The following is a 20,041-nucleotide window of genomic DNA, read 5'->3' as shown; positions in this document are numbered from 1 at the left end:
TGGATTAGGGCCCTACCCTTTTGATCTCACTTAACTTCAATTACTTCCTGAAGTAATCTCCAAACACCATCACAATGGGGGTTAGGGCTTCAACGTGTGGATTTGGGGGGGTGCAGTTCAGTCCAAAATGGTGAGCTTCGAGGAACCCTTAAAGGGTTCTGGGAACCCTTAAAAATGTATACAACATTTTGCATAGATGGGAGTCCACATACACCACCTGCTTAACTTCCCAAAAGGTAAGAATCACTAAAAATATTGTATGTGGACAAAGAGGGAAACAGTTCATGGAAAAATGGAAACAGAATTTGTCTTAAGGGGTAGAAGAGAAATTTCTTATAATATTGTTTTAATAAGCACTTTGAAAATGGAGAATAAAAAGGGCAGTGGAAAATAAGGGTGTGGCGTGCCAGCCCCCACTTTCCATTCTGAGAAGTTAGATGGCCTGCCTGAGGCCACGGCGTGGGAGAGCAGGTCTGAGCCTTGAGCCCTGGTGTCCTGACCCCAGGGCTTGCAGTCTGTGCTGCCCCATAGAAGCCAGGGTCACCTGAGCAAGGCTCCCGGGCTGCCGTTCTGCTGACCTTATGGATGATCTTCTTTCTTCCTTTCCCTGCAGAAGTGGAACAGATTGAGGCCATCGCCAAGTTTGACTACGTGGGGCGCTCCCCACGTGAGCTGTCCTTCAAGAAGGGGGCCTCGCTGCTATTGTACCACCGCGCCTCTGAGGACTGGTGGGAAGGTCGTCACAACGGCGTGGATGGACTCATCCCACATCAGTACATAGTCGTGCAGGACATGTGAGTGGGAGCTGGGCCTGACTGTGAAGAATACCACAATCGAGCTCTAGAATGTGCACAGGAAGGGCAGTGCTAGGTCATATGCCGGGGATGTTTTCTTGCTGATATTATACCCTTGGCCTTCTGTAAGAACAGATCCCCTGAAATGCTGATCTGTGAACAAACAAGCACATTGCTCATGCTTCAGAGCACACGGAGATAGTGTTTGGTGCCCTTGGTCCCCATCCTGACCCCCCCTGACAGCTTCCAGAGCTTTCATCACCCACCATGGTCCTCAGCATCCAGTGGATCGTGCCACATGCCTTCACCTTTCTGGCTTTCCCTGCAGCCAGTGGCCAGCCCACCATCCCCTTAACTGCCCTCCATTCTCCACCCCCAAGGTGGTGCTCTTGGGATGGGCAGGAACAGTCATCCCCTCATTTCGAGTTAATAGGGCACTATTTTTTTTATTGAGGTATAATTGACATATAATGTTATATTAATTTCAGGTACACAACATAATGATTTGATATTTTTATATATTGCAAAATGATCACCACAATGAGTCTAGTTAACATCCATCACCACACATAGTTACAGTTTTCTCATATGTGATGAGAACTTTAAGATCTACTCTCTTGGCAACTTTTAAATATGTGATATGGTATTATTATCTATAGTCACCATGCTGTACATTACATCCCTTGAACTCATTTAATTTATAACTGAAAGTTCGTACCTTTTGACTGTCTTCACCCATATCACTCCTCCCCCCCCAGCCCACCTCTGGCAGCCACCCATTTATTCTCTGTATCTGTGGGCACTATTTTCTTTTAAACAATTTTAGGCATTTAAAAAAAAGCCCTGCATCCAAAATACTAGGCCTACCAGAGGGCCCAGAAAGTCTACACCTTCCATTCTCTGACAGCCATTGAGGGTGTCACGCACACTCCCTTGGAGCTCTGGTCAGGCTCAGGTGGAAATGATCTGTCAAGGAGGCAGCCACAAGCTAGACCTCAATGGAAGGGGACCAAAGGCAAAGTTTTGATGGCAGAGGGAACAGTCTGAAGCCAGAGAAGTCCAGGAACAGGCATACCCCACAAGGAATGCCACAGGGCAGGGCTATCGATACTCTGATATCCCCAGGCCTCTGTGGACAGAGACTGGGCACTGGAAGGGAGAGGGGAAGTGGGAAGAGACTGGCAGGGAACTCCCAGCTAGCTCAAGCCACCTTGAAGTTGTTGCAAGCCTTGGGTGAGGAGGGGAGGGATGGCGGCATCTTCTTCCTGCCTTGCTTAGCCCTTAACCACTTCTCATGGAGCCACGTGGAGACTCAGCATGCAGTGCCCAGTGTGCAGGGCCCTCCCTCCATTTCTCCAACACACCCTCCAGCATTTAGCTTGTCCTCACCCCTGGGAGAGAAGAAGAACCTAGAGGAGGGGAGAGGAGAGGGTAGGCATGGGGTGGTGGGTCAGAGGAGGAAGTTCTGCTGGAGAAACTGACTTAGGAGCGTAGTCGTGGGCATGCATGGTGGGGAAAGGGGGAGTGGGAGGTGGCTCACCCTGAGCTGCGGGCATAACTTAACCATGAGGCATATGCTGATCCAGCCCCTCAGACAGGTCTCGCAGACCCCTGTGCGTCCTGGGTCCTCTGGAGCACTCCCAGTTCACACCTGTCCTTCTCCCCAGGGATGATGCCTTCTCGGACAGCCTGAGCCAAAAGGCGGACAGCGAGGCTAGCAGTGGGCCACTGCTGGATGACAAGGCCTCCTCCAAAAACGACCTCCAGTCCCCCACGGAGCACATCTCGGATTACGGCTTTGGGGGGGTGATGGGCCGGTAGGAAACACAGATTCATTTTTTTCTGCTAGTGCCAGGCCCCTTGGTATCTGATTGGGAAGAAACAAGGGGGCAGATGGGACAGAAGTAGGCTGTTGTGGCCCCTGATCCCCTTGGGTGATAGTAAGTCACCTGGGTGGGCTGGCTGGCCCTGGCCTAAGAATGCCAGGTGTGAAACATTCCAGCTTGGGTGGTGGGGTGTAGAGAAGAAGGAAGGAAGACATATTGGCAAATCAGTGCTTTTTATTTAAAATAATAATAATAAATGAGGGAGAGAGAGAGTTACAAATTGGCAAGTATTTTTCCAACCTCCCCCACTTTCTGTTGAGTAGTTATATTTAAAATTTTAAAGCTCATGTACTCCCTGAAGTGTGCTGCATAAACAGAAAACTCACGCCCCCTCAAGTGTGGGGAAAATTGACACTCGACTCCACCCACTTCTCTGGTGGGAACACATTTGTCCATTTCTTGCCTCCTCGTGTGTGGGCCAGCCTGTGTCACGTGACCTTTCTGCCAAAAAGGGAGCTGTGCCTATTCTGCACACAGGTGTAGTCCAAAGTAAGTGGTGGTTTAAAAAATAATAATAAGGAAAAGAGAAGAAAAGACCCAAAACCCCACAGTTTCTCACTGCTTTCTTAATCACATTCTCAAAATGTAATTTTCTTTGTTTTCTCGGTGGAGAGGTCATGGAACCAACCCACACATATGGGTACTTGCAAATAGAGCCCAAAATATCCTTCACAATGGAAACATACATTTATGAATTTATTTCAGAAGTCCCAATGCCTCCTTTCAGCATTTTCTATTCTATTACGCAAACAGTTCGGGTCCTGTGGTAGATAATAGAATTGGGGGGGGGCATGGAAAGCTAGGGTAGGTAGATGACAAAGTCATGGTCCCTTGACTTCTAGGGGGCCATATCTCCTCCTGCCTCGATTTTCCCTCTCTCCTCCCTCATCTCCTTCCCTCTTGTTCTTTCTTTCTCAACACCTCTTCCTCTCCAGCACCTCTGCTTTGGTCCTGTTGGGGTACCTACAGGCGATGCTTAGCTTGGCTGGTGGCAATAAGACCTAAAGCGCTGCTGACCACACTGAACTTGGTCCCCTGGTCACAATCCATCCCAGCACTTTGTTCCTCCTCCCCACCCCTCGATACTGCAGCCTTCCCTCCCCTCAGCAGGGTCTTAGAATTTTGGGTGACCTCCATGAGATGTAGCAACACCTCCAGTGGGTGGAGCCTTTTATCTTCAAAGTGCTTTCACACCCACCGAACCTCCCTCAAAGGTGGGCAAGGAATATTATGCCCATTTAACAGATTAATAAAACGGGTCTCAAAGAGGACACAGGAGAGTCTGTGACAGACAGGGCAAGGACACCCTCCCGATAGACACTCTAGTCCCCTTTCGATCAAATGCATGGAAGGCATGTTCAATGGTGCACTTTTCCCTTTTGAATGACTAGTTTCCCAAGATCTGGAAAAGCACCCTAGAAGGAGCCCTTTGCTGGGGAGGCTGGGATGGGTAACCATGTTGGACTGTGTTCGGTTCCCAGGGGAGGGGCTCCTGTGCTTGCAGGAGCTGGTAACTTTTGGTACAGTCAAGCCTCAATGCCTCAGACCAATTGTCTGAATTGCTTAAGAACGTATCAGAGCCCCACTAACCCTCCCCAAAGCGGTCCCAGGTTGAAATCTTCCTGGCCTTAACAGGTTGCCAAGCTTCATTGCGTAATTACCACCCCCTCTGCGGCTTGGAAACGGAAAGCTGGCTCCTTCCCGCGTGCAGATTAAGCCTGCCCCCTGCCGGCGAGGCCCGTGCCCGGCCGCGCCCTGGCGGTGGAATCGCGGTGTGGCTGAGGGAGGCTTTACTATACCACCCCCTAGACTAGCGTGTAGTGCGTAGCCGGGGACTGACTGGCCCATCCTGATTGCCGGGTTGACCTCTGCCCCATGCCCCCGCCCCCTGGCTCCTTTGCAGGGTGCGGTTACGATCTGATGGAGCAGCCATCCCCAGGCGCCGAAGCGGGGGCGACACACACAGCCCGCCCCGGGGCCTGGGCCCCAGCATAGACACGCCGCCCCGGGCCGCCGCCTGCCCCAGCAGCCCCCACAAAATCCCCCTCACCCGGGGCAGGATCGAGAGCCCCGAGAAGCGGAGGATGGCGACGTTCGGGAGCGCCGGCAGCATCAACTACCCTGACAAGAAGGCGCTCTCCGAAGGGCACTCGATGAGGTCGACATGCGGCTCCACCAGGCACAGCAGCCTGGGGGACCACAAGTCCCTGGAGGCCGAGGCCCTGGCAGAAGTAAGGCCCAGCGGGAAGGCAGGCTGAGCCAGCGGAGGCCCCCAGAGGGGCAGCAGGGTGGGGACTTGTGGACTGGGGAGCCACTTTGCCCTTTATGCCAGGTTCAAGGCTAAGTCAGAACACAAGATACATAGGGAGCTGGCTTCCCCTCTGCCTGCTGGCCTCCCCGTGGGAGTGGAAGCTGGATGGGTGCAGCTGCTGGCTAGGGATCCTGTGAAGACTGAAGACACCCTGAGCCACCCAGTCTCCAGGGCTGGAGGGGGATTCCTGTACAGGGGAAAGGCCCGCTGATGGAGATGTAGTAATGGCAGGTGTCTCCACAAGATGGCATAACTGAGTTATTCATTCATTCATTCTTTCATTCATTCATTCACCTTTTCATTCGTTGGCAAATATTGATTGAGCACTGGTTGTGTGATAATCACTGTGCTAGGCACTGAGAGTACAGTGATGACCTAGAATGAACTCAGGCCCTGCCCACCTGGACTTATAATTTAGAGAAGAGAGAGCTCAACCAATAACGCAGCTGTGAAATGGTAGCTGGGTCAGGAGCTTTGAATGAGCGGTACTGTACATGGTATTTTGAGAACCTAGAATGTGGGGATTGCTCCTAGGGGGAGAGACTTCCCTGGGGGTTGGAGGGATGCTATGACCTGAGATACAAAGGGTAGGTGGAATAAATAGCTGAAGCTGGAAGGGAAAAATGTTCCAGGCTCTTCCAAAGTGATGACTGTCTTTGGGGTTTTTTTCCTTAAGTTTTTAAAAATTTCGATAGAAAGCTGTGTGATTTTAATACTTAACCAAACAAACTTGTTTAACACATTTTTTGAAACAACTTGTTTATATTGTTTAATAATTTGCACATCTGTTTTCACGTGTTTTTGACAGTTCTATCATATTTACAAAAGTTCCCATTTTTTTCTCTCTGGAATTTGGCATGGGTGCCATTATGTGTCCCCTCCCCAGTGTTACCTCTCACTTAAGGTAAGAGATACAGCTAGGACCTTCTTGGCTGTGAGAATTGCTCTTTAGTGAGCAGCATTTGAATCCCCAGAACAGGGGAAAGGGAAAGTTGTGGGCTTGGGGTCTGTGTTCTAGAGAAGGCCAGGGAAGGTTCCAGGGGGAAACCAACGCAGAAACAGCTCACTCAGCAACTCGAACTCCTGTTCACACCCACAGGGTCTAGCTTGGCCCCATGTCCTGATGCCCAGTCCCTGAAGATCAGCACCTTGGCATGGTCCTGCAGAGGAGGACCTGCTGGTCCTTCCATTCTTGAAGGCCGTCCTCATGGGGAGCATCACCGTAGCATTCACCATCACCTGAAGTTCTACCAAGAGCCATGATGGGGAGTGGGTTCCCCAAGGCCTGGCCTAGAAGCCTTTTACATAAAGAATCAAATGCAGTCTAGGCCAGTGTTTCCAAAGTAGCTCCCACAGTAGACTAGTTTACAGGATATTAAAGGGGGGAAAATGTGTTTTGTGGTCAACAAAATTTGGGGAATACTGGTCTGACAAAGTCAAATGGCTTGTCTACAAGACTTTTTAGAGCCTTTAAGTATGTTGATGTGCATTGTGAATCTCTAGGGAAGAGAACAGGGCACGCCCCATCACCCAGACCTCTGAAGTTTATTCATAGACCATTCACAAGACCAGCCTAAAGAACACACTTGGGGAATGCTGCATACATTTTCCTCCGTTCCCCAACTTATCTATGCACTCTCTAAGTTGATAGCTGCCGTTCAAGAGCTCCTTTCATGGACAGAGGTAAAATAAGTAGATGATATGTAAATAGCCCAAAGGGGATGCTAGATGGCCTCCAGCCTGCTTAGCATTGACACTGACTTCGCAGGCTACAAAGAGGACCTGTGAAACACCAAGTAGTCGGTGGAGTTACCCAAAATTCTCTGGTCTCAAAATATCCCTTAGGACTTAGGCTTGAACCCAGCGAAGAGGCCATTTGGGGAACTTGCCACACTGCCATCCACAGCGGGGAAAATATAATTTGGGAGGAGGTGAAAAGTGCTCACTTTCCCCTGCAGTCTGTCACCCCCCAGCACCTCTCTGCAGCTCCACTCTGGAGATCATGGCCTCACCTCTCAGACTAATGCAAGGCTCCCGCCTAACTACTCAGCTGATCTTTCTCCGAGCTTTCTGTCTTTCTGGCTCACACTCTGCCAGGGTAGAGTGGTGGTGGTGGGAGGAGTGGTGGTGGAGGGGGATAATTGCATTTTATTTGTTGAAGTTTTACCTTTCAGCTCACACTGGAGTAGAGCAAACAAAGAGTAGTGATGTCAGTAGAGGAATTAATTTAAGCAGAGCAGGGCTTTGAAAGCAGGCTTTATCACTGCAGGATAGGGGGATGGCAAAGATGGGGAGACAACTGCCATTTCTCCCATCATGCAGAAAATCCTCCACAGCTAATCCTTTTGGATAAAGGCCCAAAGACCCTTTCTTAAAGGAGCCAGTAGTAGGGGCAAAGGACAAATGTCATGGGGAAGCATAAAAGTTAATATTAGCTTTATGTTAATATCAGCCATTAGCTGATTATCAACAGTCTCTTAATGGGGCAAAAAGGATAGGCTGGGACCTTGACTGTGGCCAGATTGGAGCCTGTCATGGGGCCCAGGACAGGCATTAGGCCACCTGCTAACAGGAGGAGAGGAGGTACAAGAGGTGGGTATGGAGAGGGGCAGCCAGGACATCTCCAGGCTTCAACTCCATCAGTCTGACCAGACTTGTAGATTTTCCAGATTTGCCCTGGAGCAGAAGAGCAGCATGTTTTAATAATCATCATTGTCACTGAGGCTGTGCACAGACCTTCCAACCGTGGTTTTAACAGTATCCCTATTTGTCCCCTCAATGGCCAAGCCTGTGGGACTCTGGCCCAGCTCAGCCTGAGTAGCTCTCTTAATGTGTTTGATGTGGAGGTGTCCTTGTAAACCCTGTGTGGACCAAGGACTCTGACTAAAGGGACTTTAAAAACCACTGTCTGGTGGTTTACAAAGCTTCATCACATCCATTATCTCATTCCATCCTCACAGTAAACTTGTGGGCTTTCAACAGGTGAACTAAGTATGGTGCTGATCGACTGAGACTCGCAAGTGGCAGAGGGGTCTTTGCTCAAAAGTCGCAGCCCTATACCCTAGCCCAGGGCTCCTAGGTTAAATACTGACTTCTAGCTCCAGCGCCCCCTCCTGGCTGGAGGGGGAGGGAGGCCTTGGGAAGAGAGAAAGATGAGCCCAAGTTGACAAAGAGCCCCTCTGCTCACCAGGAGGGTCCTGGGTGTGCCATAATCTCTCTCTGTGTTATTTGAAGCACTCTCATCCTCATGAGATTAATTATTAAAACTTCCCTAGGACTTATGTAGGCAGATAAGGGTTTTTGATGCTTTGTAAGACTTCCATTATTTAAAAATCAAAATTTTCTGATTATAACACACAGAAGAAATTAACAGTCCCATCATTTTGAGGTGAACATTTTGATATAATCTCCAGAGAATTTTTCTATGGGCAAGGATTTTTAAAAATAATAATAGTTAGTGGCAAGGACTTTGGAGACAGATTGCCTGGGTTGAGACTTGGACTGTTTTATTATAACTAGCTGTGTGACCTTGGGCAAGTTACTTAACCAGCCTGAGCTTCCATTTCCTAATGTGTGCACTAAGCTTAATGGTAGTTTTTACCTTATAAGTGTGGGGATTGAGTGAATAATTCGTGGAGAGAGGTGGGATTGGTACTCAGTGTTAGCACTTCCTGCCCTTGTGATTATCATGATTTGTGAGTGCTTTTTGTGTGCCAGGGGTCATGCCAAGCTCTTCACAAGGAACATACCATTTTATATTCTTGTCGAGCCCCTGAGGTCTGTATTCTAATGATCTGTAATCTGAGAACTCAGAGAGGTAAGGTAACTTGCCCAAGTCATGTAGCAAGGAAGGGGCAGAGCCAGAATTTGAAGCCATGTCTTTCTGGCTCCAGAGCTTGCCTTTCTTAACCAGTAGTCTGACTTGTCGTCTTTAAGCCGGCTTCTTGCTCAGGCAGTGTGCAGGTCCCAACCGTGGGGATTCCCCAGTTGGTGACACCCTGGGGATTTAATCTCCATCCCAGCTATCAGGCCCCTGGGGAAACCTCCCTCAGAAGCCCACAAGCTGCCGAGGAAAGATTGGACTCCAGGCCTCCAGACTTGGTGCTGACCAGGGATTTCTCTGCCCCCAGGACATAGAGAAGACCATGAGCACAGCTCTGCACGAGTTGCGGGAACTCGAGAGGCAGAACACGGTCAAGCAGGCGCCAGATGTGGTGCTGGACACCCTGGAGCCCCTGAAGAACCCACCAGGCCCCATCAGCTCCGAGCCCGCCAGCCCCCTGCACACCATTGTCATCCGAGACCCCGATGCCGCCATGCGCCGCAGCAGCAGCTCCTCCACGGAGATGATGACCACCTTCAAGCCAGCCTTGTCTGCCCGCCTGGCCGGCGCCCAGCTGCGCCCGCCCCCCATGCGGCCCGTGCGGCCCGTGGTCCAGCACCGGTCCAGCAGCAGCAGCAGCTCGGGTGTGGGCAGCCCGGCCGTGACGCCCACCGAGAAGATGTTCCCCAACAGCTCAGCGGACAAGTCAGGCACCATGTGACCCACGGGATGGGTGGCACTGCCCTGGCCCACTGTGGCACGCCATGGCCAAGGGTGCCTCTGTGACTTCCACATCCTTCCCAGTGCTCCTGGCCTTGGCTGGTGGGGCCCAGAAGGTCAGCCTGAAAGAATGTCTATGCAGAGCTGAGGCCTCGGCGCCGGCCGCAGCTCGCATCCAGGCCCCTGGGTGTAAACAGGCCCAGAGGAGAGCAGGAGCGGGAGCAGGGCCAACCAGAGCATTTCCTTAGGTTGTGGCAAAATGTTAAATGGCTTCGCCTGCATATCATCACTGGAAAATGATTCTCTCGACATTCTCTACATACATAAATATGTGTGTATATATGTGTGTGCATATATACACCTATATATGTATGTATGTGTCTGTAGGTGTGTGTATATATATATATTTATGCATCTATATACATATACTAGATCTGGAAACACATACTAAATGTATATAGGATCTCCTTTTTCTTTTTATGAAACTTAGATTTACCTCAGACCCATGCCACCAAACATCTCCCGCTGTTATTTGGTGGGATTTGCAGGGACTTTTCTGGGAGAATTTAGAGGCCCATAGTAACTGCGAATGAAGCAATATATCACTAATTTGCAGAAAAACAAAAACTAGTCTCCTACCGTCTCCAGAAGTTGTGGCCTTCCAGAACAGTCTGCCCCTAAATGAAGGGTGGGGCAGGCAATACCCCAAGCAGGCTGCTCCCAGAGGTGGGGAACCCCCCTTGTCCACCCCAGAGACCCTGCCTTTCCACCTGAAGGCCAAGGGCCAACTGTACCCCCAAAGGCACGGGAGGGCATTGGCGAGAAGTCCCCTGACCACAGCATCCTTGTATTTGCACGTAGGAGAGGGGACAGTGAGAACCTAAGCCCCACCGTAGCACAGCATTGTGTGTGCCTGGGAGTAAGGAAAAACAGACAAGACCACAGTGGTGCAGAGCCCCTCAAAACCTAGAAGCGCTGTAGGAATTGTTCTGGTAACCGTAGAGGTTTAACTTACACAATTTTCAAAATATTTAATTTTATCTCTTCCTCTTTCTACTAATTATACTGTGTCAAATGTGGAACTAAACAGGCAAGGAGGTTTTAAGTCGCATCGTTTTCATTTAAAATCAGGCCATGATGCACTTTGGCTGGTGCCCTCTTGCACGAAGTGCATGAACCATAAGTGCCCGGCTCAGACCAGGGGCTGAGGAGGGGCAATCCTTGGCACTGTCTGCCCTAGAGAATGCTTCCGTTGAGGTTATGCAAGTGAAATAGCTTCCCTTTCTCCCTTCCCTTCCCTTCTCTTCCCTTCCCTTCCACCCACCCCCTCCAGAGCATTTGATGTAATTGAAAATACGGTGAAAGAATTGGGGGGGTGATCGTTAAGTATCATGAGCAAGGCTTTCACCCCTTGGCTGGGAAAAGGCCTCCAGAGCACCCTCATTTGATTCTGTTTTACTTCCTCTTGGGACGGCCTTGTTTCCCAGAGATGGCTGTTTCCGGGTAGTGGAACGCAGGCAAATTAGATTCTAATGGGACCACTTTTACTCACCACCCTCATTCCAAGCCAAGGGTTTCCTCCCTACTGTTCTCAAGCCTCATCGCTCTCTTTCTCAAGGCCTCCGAGTGTGTCCATGGCTGTGGTTTAGAGTGAGCAGTCCTGTGTTTGTGTCCCAGCCACCCCTGGGGAGCTATGGCACTCTGGGCACCTCCCTGCACCTCATTGAGCCTCCGTTTCCTGGTCCATAAAGTGAAGACAGTAAAAATAAAATGTAAGCGAATAAGCTGTTTAAACTAGAAAGCACCGTGCTGGCACCATTATTCTTTTTATTGTCATTAGTAAGGTAAATATTTTAGCTCAAAAACCATCCAAGACCTTCCTTTTGAAACCGCCTAATGGCATTTGAGAAGTAGGCAGTGGAATTTTCCTACCAGCTTCACCAGATCCCCAAAGCACGGCCCTACAGATAATCATCTATCGATGCTTGAAATTCCATCAATACCGTTTCACCCTGTTGGATGAATTTTGCCTTGTCCTCTGGTCTTCCATAAAAAGGCAAATACACCGTAGAGGGAGGAACCCACTGAGTCGCTAAGACCTGGGTGTGTGGCAGTGGTAAGCCATTCTGCCTCCCCTGAGGACTGACGTGGAGAGCACGCAGTGGAAGGAGGAATCAAGAAAGGGCGCGAACAGAGCATGCCGGCGAGGGGCCAGGGGCAAACTCCACCTTCCCTGTTTTGCCCAGAGCCAACCATTCTCTCTTAGCTCCGGCATGTGAAAGCACCTCAGAACCAGCTAGGAGCCCTCCACCTCTGTGAGGAGTATGAAGATATCCCCATTTTATAGCTTAGGAAAGAAAGCAAGGCCTTGGGAAATGCTTTGACTTGCCCACGATTTAATAGATGTCCGTGTCAGGTGCGGAAAGTCATTTATTTGCAAGGATGCTATGCTGTCCAGCCAGGATGCAAGACACCCATTCCTTCCCCACAGGTACTCCCCGACCTTAAATGTAGTAGCCTTCTGGGCCAACTGTATCATTCTCTGTCATGACTACCAAAAGGAAGGAGAAAATTTGAATTGACAGACCTGTTGCCTGATATACATAACACCAGTCAGACCATGTGGCTTTTCCTCTGAATTGACTAACTTCGTTTTTCTTTCCTGAAAATGGACCTGCCTTTTACCGAATTACCTGAAGGCAGAGCTGTAGCTGTTTTGTTTAAGCACCTGTTTTTCCATTGGGAAGAGGCTGATGAGTTCACATTTAGAGAAGCTCACACCTCACTCATCCAGCCCCAAATCTGAGCCTTGACACAGAACCAAATGGAAAAATACTTTCCTGCCCCCCACCCCCACTTCCTCATCTGGCACTCTGCATGTCTCCGTCCCCTCCACGGGCACCCAGTCCCACCCACGGTCACTGAGCATTGGCATTCTCTTCCTGACTCCTGCCTGTGTTAGTCCACTATATATTGCTGTATTTGCTTAAATGCTGGAAAGTAACTATTAAAATGTGAAATTGTAATTTTTAAAAAGGTGACAATTAAATTATAGCCAATGCCACTCACCAAATCTTTGCACCTAGTAGATAGTTCAATGTAAAAAAAACAAATACCAGAAACCTAACTGTACAGTGAGTGTGGGGGAAATGTAGTAACCTAGTTCGTAGTCCTCAATATAACCAATTGTACAGGGGAAGTGGTGTTTACCTGCGTGTTCATCACCATTACTGAGAGCTGTACTGATCAGTTCGTCAATAACGGGCATTTTTTTAAAATTCTTTTTTGCTTCACAGAATGATTTCTTTTCTTAACCTTCTACTTACCCTGAGGTCAAGCCTTTTGTCTTTATGTGTAACCAATGTTCAGTCTATTTTAGGAATGAACCAGCAAGATGTTCATTTAAAACTGACCAAAGACAATTCCTTCCTGGTCTAGTTTCCTGGGCCTCGGGGCCCAGCTGCCGCTAAAGACCTTTCTCGGATAAAATTGAGAACACGCCGTGCTTCCTACCCCACTTTTCCTCTCTCCCTTTATTCCCCCTTCCTCTTATAGAGCTGCTCTGAGCTGTGGGATTCTATGAAAAATTCTTGCCTTTCCTTGTTTTCAGTGCTAATGATTTCTCACCTTGAAGCGCCTTTGAACCCGGACAGAGCGCCAATGGGAGGGACCCCTAAGCTTGGGCTTTAGACTTGGGAGCCTGTCCTCTGAGGTCACCAGGCTAAGGGACAGGAAAGAAGTGTCTTCCCAAGGGATAAAAGGTTTCTATTCAATGAAGAAATCAGAGTGGGAAGAGACACAGGGAAATGGAGCTATCCTTTGGCCACCAGCTGGAACCAGCAGTTCAGAGACCTGCCTTATAAACCCTTCAGAATTGGTTTGTGGCACACAGAGGGAGCCAGTGTGGGGAGGGGCCTTGACCTGGGGCTGGCTTCCCTGTTGGAGGCCCTCGAGTGCCTTGTGGGGTATATTTCTTTCTCATTCAGGAGGCATGAGTGCAGAGGACTTCCTGGGACCTGGTTGTTACTTGGCACTCAGCGCACGTCCACGGCTGATGGAAAACCACAAGGACTAATGTAATGGTTCTTCCTCTCGATCTTTCTATTCCTAACTTTTCACACATCCAGAAGGTTCCACACTAGAGCAAATGCCTCAGTCTCCTGAGAAACCCAGACAGAAGAGTGGCTGGCTCACAGCCATGGTGGGGGGCCCTATTGGGCTTGGGGGCATGGCGGGGAGGAAAAGGCAGGCAGGGGTGAGCCGAGGTGTTGCTTAGCTGATTTTCTGCTATGCAGAGCTAATGCTGACGTTTCATGTCAACTTCCCCGGTTCTCTGGGGTCTCCTCTCTCCTGGCAGCCATGTAGAGAATTCCCCACATACCCAAAGCTGCCCAGGGGAGCTGAGAGAAGGGACTTGCTGTCAGGTCAGAGTGCTCCTGGCCTCTCCGAGGTTGATCTGCCAGTGTCCCGCTGTCCTGTCCTCTGGGACTGGCCGAATGGCCAGCGCTGCCCCTTGCTGACACCTCCTTTCTGTGTGAACTGTCCCAAGCAAATAACAAAGCTGTTTCTTGAACCAGAACAACCAGAGCGCACTTTGCCTTCCTGAGACGGAAGATTCTGCTCGAGTTTCTGCTCACGCTCTATCCAGTTCCCGGCAGTGTGACTGTTCACACGGTTTGGCAATAGGTTTGGTTCTGATTGCTTCAGAGTGGCTGGTCTATTTTGTTTCCTTTGTTTTCCTCCTCCCCAAACTGTGTCAGGAAAAAAAATGAACCCACCCTCGGAAATTGCTGGTTGCCTGTCCCCATGTGATGAGAAGTGCTGCCCTCTTCCGATGTCGTTTCTCTACCTTACAACCAAACGCCCGTCCTATAGAGTGTCCGACTGGGTCCTCTGTCGCATATTCCGATGGTGCCTGCTGGTTTGATGTGGAGCTATCCTGTGAAATAAAACAGCTTAACTTTTCTCAAACACGTGCTTCGGTGGCTTTTTGAAAGGGCGAGGTGGCCCATGGGGGGGAGGTCCCAGGAGGGTGTTCCTGCCCTCCAGTCCACACTGTCTTTATGCTTCACCCAGGAAGCGTCCCTGAGAGTCCTTTAGCTCAGACCCTACAGGGGGAAGGGCAGGGTTTCAGGGAGGAGGGCCTCAACCTTGGGGCTCACTGAAGGAGGTAACTGGGGCGCACCGGCAAGCAGGAGCCTGAAGTGCCAAAGCAAAGGCAAGTGGGAGGAGCTGTCTGCAAAGTGCCTTCAAAAGTTTAAAACACCACCACAGGCCACAGGACATTGACTTCCAGTGTGAAGGCAAATGCGACATTTTAGCATTTGTTGTCTAGTTTCTGTGTGTGTGTGCATGCGAGCGTGAGAAGTGTTTCCTGATCACTCGTTTCTGTCCCAAGTTCTAGATTAAGCCCTTTACATGCATTTTCTCATCAAATTCTCAAAACAGATATTGAAGGTAAATACTGTTCTTAAACCCCATTCTGCAAATGAGGAAACTGAGGCTCTGAGAGGTTAAGTGGCTCACCCAAGGTTAGGCTAGGAAGTGAAGGAGCCAGAACTGGAGCCTAGTCTATCTGACTCCAAAGTCATGCTCTACAAATTCACTGTCCTGCCTGTCATTGAGCATGCTCATTACCCCCGGATTGGCCGCAGGATCTCGTGATTAAGGTAGCTTGCTTGCTGCCTGCCACAATCAAGGAAAACTCCAGGGCCCTTCCTTTCTGATGAACCCTCTGGTGGATCTTCATGCAGGGGCCCCTTTGCAGAACAGAGTGAGGCCTTCTGCCAGCCTCAGGGAATCCTTTATTCCCACCGTAGCCACTTGATGCTGAGTGGAGGCCTCTTGCTAGTTCCAGGTCCAGTACTGTGTACCTGTGCTAGTGCCTCTTCCTCTTTAGGGGGCCTTACATTCAATGCCCTTATTTGGTGCCAACTGAGTGGGTTTCTATTTCTTGCAATCAAGTGGAAAAAGAGGAAGCAATATTAATAGCCAACATGTTTTGAGTGCTTACTATGTTTCAAGCATTCTTTTGAGCCCTTTCACAAGTAAAAGCCAACTCACCAATACTCTTGACCACCCTACAAAGTGGATCTTCCCAGTTTATGTATGAGGAAATAGCACAGAGAGGTCAAGTAACTTGCCAAAGGACACACTGCCAGGAAGTTGGAGCTGGGGTCCCACTTAGTCTCCATCTGGAGCAGGTCTTCGCCACTCTCTCCCTGGCCCGAGGACTATACAGGTCCCCAGGCATGATTTGGAACAGAGAACAGTGTTGAACTGTGAGCTTCACTAGGCTGGGTTTGTTTGCCCCAAGATACCTCCCTCAGGGGGGCCTTGTGCCAGGCACAGGGCAGCTGTGGTGGGGACAGGTGGTCTGCTGCTATTCGCTCTGCTCAGACAGCCTCAAAAGAAGGAGCCGCGGTAGATTCAGTGTTCTCCCAGGCCATCCTGCCTCTGACACGAGTGAGCATTTTATATTGATTCCCCAGAGAAAGGAGTGGGCAGGGGGAGAAGCCTAGAAATGGCCCTGCTACTGTCTCAATGCACAGCCACAGGGGACTTGCCCCTGGAGAGGCCACAAGAAGAGCTTTCCCAGTGAAGGTTGTGGAAAAGATGAGGGCGGGGACAGAGTAAAGACCAGCAGCAGCAGCAGAAGTGACAGCTTTCCTTTTGGCAGTGAGGGGAGGTCATGTTTAAATAAAGGGCTGTAAGAAGAGGCAGAAGAGGGGATGAGAATTCCTCACTCCTTTTCTTGAACTATTATTAGCCTCATGAGGTTCAGAGAGGTAAAGTGACTTTTCCAAGGTCATACAATTGATAAGTGCAAATCTGAATGCACATAGGAGAGGTCAACTGCACAAGTGGCAGCTCCCCCACGCCCCGGGGAGGCCAGCCTGGGGTTCAGGAAGCAGATGATAAAGGAAGGATGTCTTACAGAACCAGCGCTGGGCCTCACCTGCAACCTTCCTCAGCAGCCCCTCGGGGCCTGGAACCAGATCTCTGAACCCCTCCCTGCGGCCCACAAAGCTCCCTCCAGGACCCAGCCCCTGCCCATCTCACCCAGCTTATCTCCTCTCCCTCCTCCTCGTTGCCCACCTGAGCCCTCCTCTCCTGGGTCCCACTGAGGGCTTCCTACCTCAGGGCCTTGGTCCTCAGTCCTCCACCCGCGAGGCTCTTCCCAGCCTCTTCTCCTTTGCTGCCTCCTTCGCTCCCTTGCAGTGTCTGTTCAAACGTTACGGCTTCAGAGGGGCCTCCTCTGACTGACTTGTTTAGAGCTGCCCCCTCCCCGCGTCGCCTCTGGGTTTAATTGTTTTATTTTTCTCATCGCATGGATCACCATTGACTTTGTTCATTTGTTTACTTACGCGTCTTCAGCAAGCTTCTGTCTCTCCACCTCCCATCCTTCTTCAACAGAAAAGCTATAAGCCATGAACTGTTATTAGCCCCATGAGGTTCAGAGAGGTAAAGTGACTTAGGTCACACAGTTGATGAGTGCAAATCTGAATGCACGTGGGAGAGGTCAACTCACACAAGCGGCAGCTCCCCCACGCCCCCCACCAGCCCCTCCTATTAATTTCTTTGTTTCCGATATGCCCAGCCAAGGTCTCCAGTCCAGGGACATCAAACATCGACACCCGTGTCTGCAGGGACCCACGCAGACAGGCTCCTGGTGACTGCCCCTTCTCGACCCCCAGGTACACTGTTTACACAGGTGGCTGCAGGAGGGCAGGGGCAGGGGTCCCCTTGACGCTTTGTCCTCAGTAAACCCAACTCAGGGCCCTTCAGGAAGTCAAGCACAAGGACGGGAGGAAACAGATGAGTGAAGAAGGAATGGGGGTGATTGCTCTTCCTCTTTTCTTCCTCAAAGCTTGAGCCCACAGCCAGCTCGATGCTCTACTGTCCCCATGTGGCCATCTGTCAAATGGCAGGCGGGGCGAGTTCTCTGCAGTTTTTATTGTGAACATTTTCAAACTTACAGAACACAGAGAACAGTGTAATTAACCCATCACGTCTATTGTCTAGATTTAACAATTATTTACACTTTTCCAAATTTGCTTTATTTATTTAAAATTTCAAATAAATCGCCGACGTCATGACATTTTACCCTGAAATACGTCAGCACACACGACGCTTTTCTACATGACAATCCCCTTATGACACCCAATAGAAATAGTAATATTTTGTCAGTGCAATGTCATACCTAATTCATACTCAAATCTCACTGGTTGTTCCCAAAAGTGTGTTTTTAAAGGTTGGCTTGTTCAAATCAGGATTCAAACAAGGCTATAACAAGGTCATCTTTTAATTCTTTTTATTCCAGAACAGTGACCTCATGTCCTGTTGCGGAACCCTGGTTCATTTTCTGGTGCAGTGCCCCAGGATCTGGGCTTGACTGCTTGCTTCCTTGAGCTGTCAGCTCCCTGGTTGCTGTTCTCCATCATGTCTTGTAAACTGAAGTTGGATCTAGACATTTGATAAGATTCCGTTGCACCATTTTGGGCAAGAATGCTCCCTGCATGATGTGTCCTTCAGATTACATCAGCACAGGAGTTATACGCTGTTTGGTGCCCACTTTTCTAATTTTATCATTTCTTCTACATTTGTAAGTTTGAATTCTCATCAACAAAGGCCAGTATTTCCCTGAAGTATAGTTCCTTTTGGAAGGGAAGACTAAACGGTTAATTCCTTCCCCTTTATCAGCTCTCAGAGTGAGAAGTTGATACAATCACTACCACCTTTCTTCTGCTGAGACTCATAAATTCCTGGATTTTAAAATAGTCCATGTGGTCCAATCAGGCTAGTGCAGTCAATAGTCTTTTAGATGCTGAAGTCAGTAGGGGCAACTTCAAGCTGGCTCCTGTGTTTTTTACATTAGTTTTTGACAACTTCCTTATTTTGGGCACAATAAGATGCTCCAGGTTCATCTTGCACCTACTCTGCTCCGGGCTTAAAATCCGCCTTGTCTCTAAGGAGCCCTGGCTCCTTTTCGTGGGGCCCACAATTCATGCACTAGTAAGTGGTGGAGCTGAGATTTGAACGCAGGCAGCCTGACTTCAGAGCTAGAGCTCTTAACCTCCATGCCCTCTGGTTAATAATGTGTTTTAGTGATAACAACAGTAACGTTTACTCCAACTGCCATAGCCAGCCACTCGTTATGTGTCAGACACCCTGAGAGGTGCTTCCCAACGTCTGAAGTTGTATTTATTATAACACCCCTCCGCGGTAGGCTTTATTATTCTCATCTTACAGAAGCAGAAATTGAGGCTCTGAAAGGTATGGGTCTTATCCCAGATCACATGGGAAGTGGAAGAGCCTGGATACCAGTTGAAGTCTCTGTGACTCTAAACCCTGTTCCCTGAGTCCCTACAGACCACAGCGGTTGGGGAGAATTCTGACTTTGGTGATTTCCACTCTGTCTCCTTTAAAGGTTTGCTTTATTCCCTTAGCCCCAGGCACTCCCTGTATCCCAGGACCCCAGAGCCCCAGGGCCAGACATCATCTGGCATCTTCCCAGGTGATCTACCCAATGAGCATTTGTTGGGCCCCTGCTACACTCACAGTTGTGCTAGGACACAGAGGGTCAAGTCGGGGAGACTAAGCAATTGCCATACAACGTGTTTGTGCTGTAAAGTAAGAGGTGCCACCTGCTTTAGCAACCCCAGAGGAGCATTCAACTCTCCCAGGGGGCTCTAGGGATCTGAACAGCCTTTAAGAGCCAAAGAATTGGAGCCTGAATGGGGAAGCGATGCCCAGACACCATGACAGATGGCAGAGACTTCCCGGCACAGGACTCAGCTGTGCACCCTTCAATTTGTTCCAGGTAGATGGCTGCATTCTTGTAAGGAGAAATGCCTGGGAGCCTACAGAGACAAGGAGAGTTGCATAGGAGTTGCTCCTGTGCTTATAGCAATATAATAACAATGACAGCTGACACTGTGCTTGTTAGGTGCCGGGCACTGTTCTAGGAACTTTATTTACAATAACTCATTTAATTCTCACAACATCCCTACAAGATAAATACTATTATCATACCCATTTTACAGATGAGAAAACTGAGGCACAGAGGTTCAGTAAATTGCCAGGGTCAACATGGATTAAAATCCAAATTCTTTATCATCACCAGGTCCTTGCCTGGCTGCCTCTATCTTAGCTATTGGGTCCTAGCACAAATGTCACCTTTTCAGAGAGGACTTCCCAGACCACCCAGTTGATAATGTCTCCCCATTCTCTATTACAACATCTTCTGCTTTCACATCACTTAACATTTTCTTAAATTATCTGTTCATTTGCTTATATCCCCGCAGGGTGTCAGCTCCTTGTGAGCAGAGAGCATGACTCTTGTTCACCTTTGTAGCCCAGCACCTGGCACTGGTGGATAGCAGCTCAATCAACATTTGTTAAAATGGAAGCAAGAGCGGAGGCAAGAGGAATAAGGCCTGAGCCTCCCTGCCATGTAGAATGGGAGTGGGTCCCGGAGGAGGAGAAATGGAGGCTAGAGAGGAAG

At 49.5% G+C, this 20,041-nt stretch overlaps 1 protein-coding gene across 3 annotated transcripts in view; it reads left to right on the top strand.

Annotated features, from left to right (window-relative positions):
* SRGAP3 (SLIT-ROBO Rho GTPase activating protein 3) overlaps positions 1-14,497 on the top strand; it is a 218,864-nt gene extending 204,367 nt beyond the window's left edge. For 2 of the 3 annotated variants that reach the window (XM_081160007.1, XM_081160010.1), the window contains 4 exons: positions 614-794; positions 2,462-2,611; positions 4,584-4,911; positions 9,122-14,497. In XM_081160007.1, coding sequence (XP_081016133.1) covers positions 614-794; positions 2,462-2,611; positions 4,584-4,911; positions 9,122-9,535 — 1,073 coding nt within the window. In that variant the 3' untranslated portion in view covers positions 9,536-14,497. The remainder of the gene's footprint in view (positions 1-613; positions 795-2,461; positions 2,612-4,583; positions 4,912-9,121) is intronic. The other variant, XM_081160008.1, reaches the window with a different exon arrangement.
* The last annotated feature ends 5,544 nt before the right edge of the window (positions 14,498-20,041 follow it).

The sequence above is a fragment of the Miniopterus schreibersii genome (assembly GCF_964146895.1).
Source record: "Miniopterus schreibersii genome assembly, chromosome: 15".
NCBI lineage: Eukaryota > Metazoa > Chordata > Mammalia > Chiroptera > Miniopteridae > Miniopterus > Miniopterus schreibersii.
Note: the sequence above shows the minus strand (reverse complement) of the source record. Positions and strands in the feature narration are given on the sequence as shown.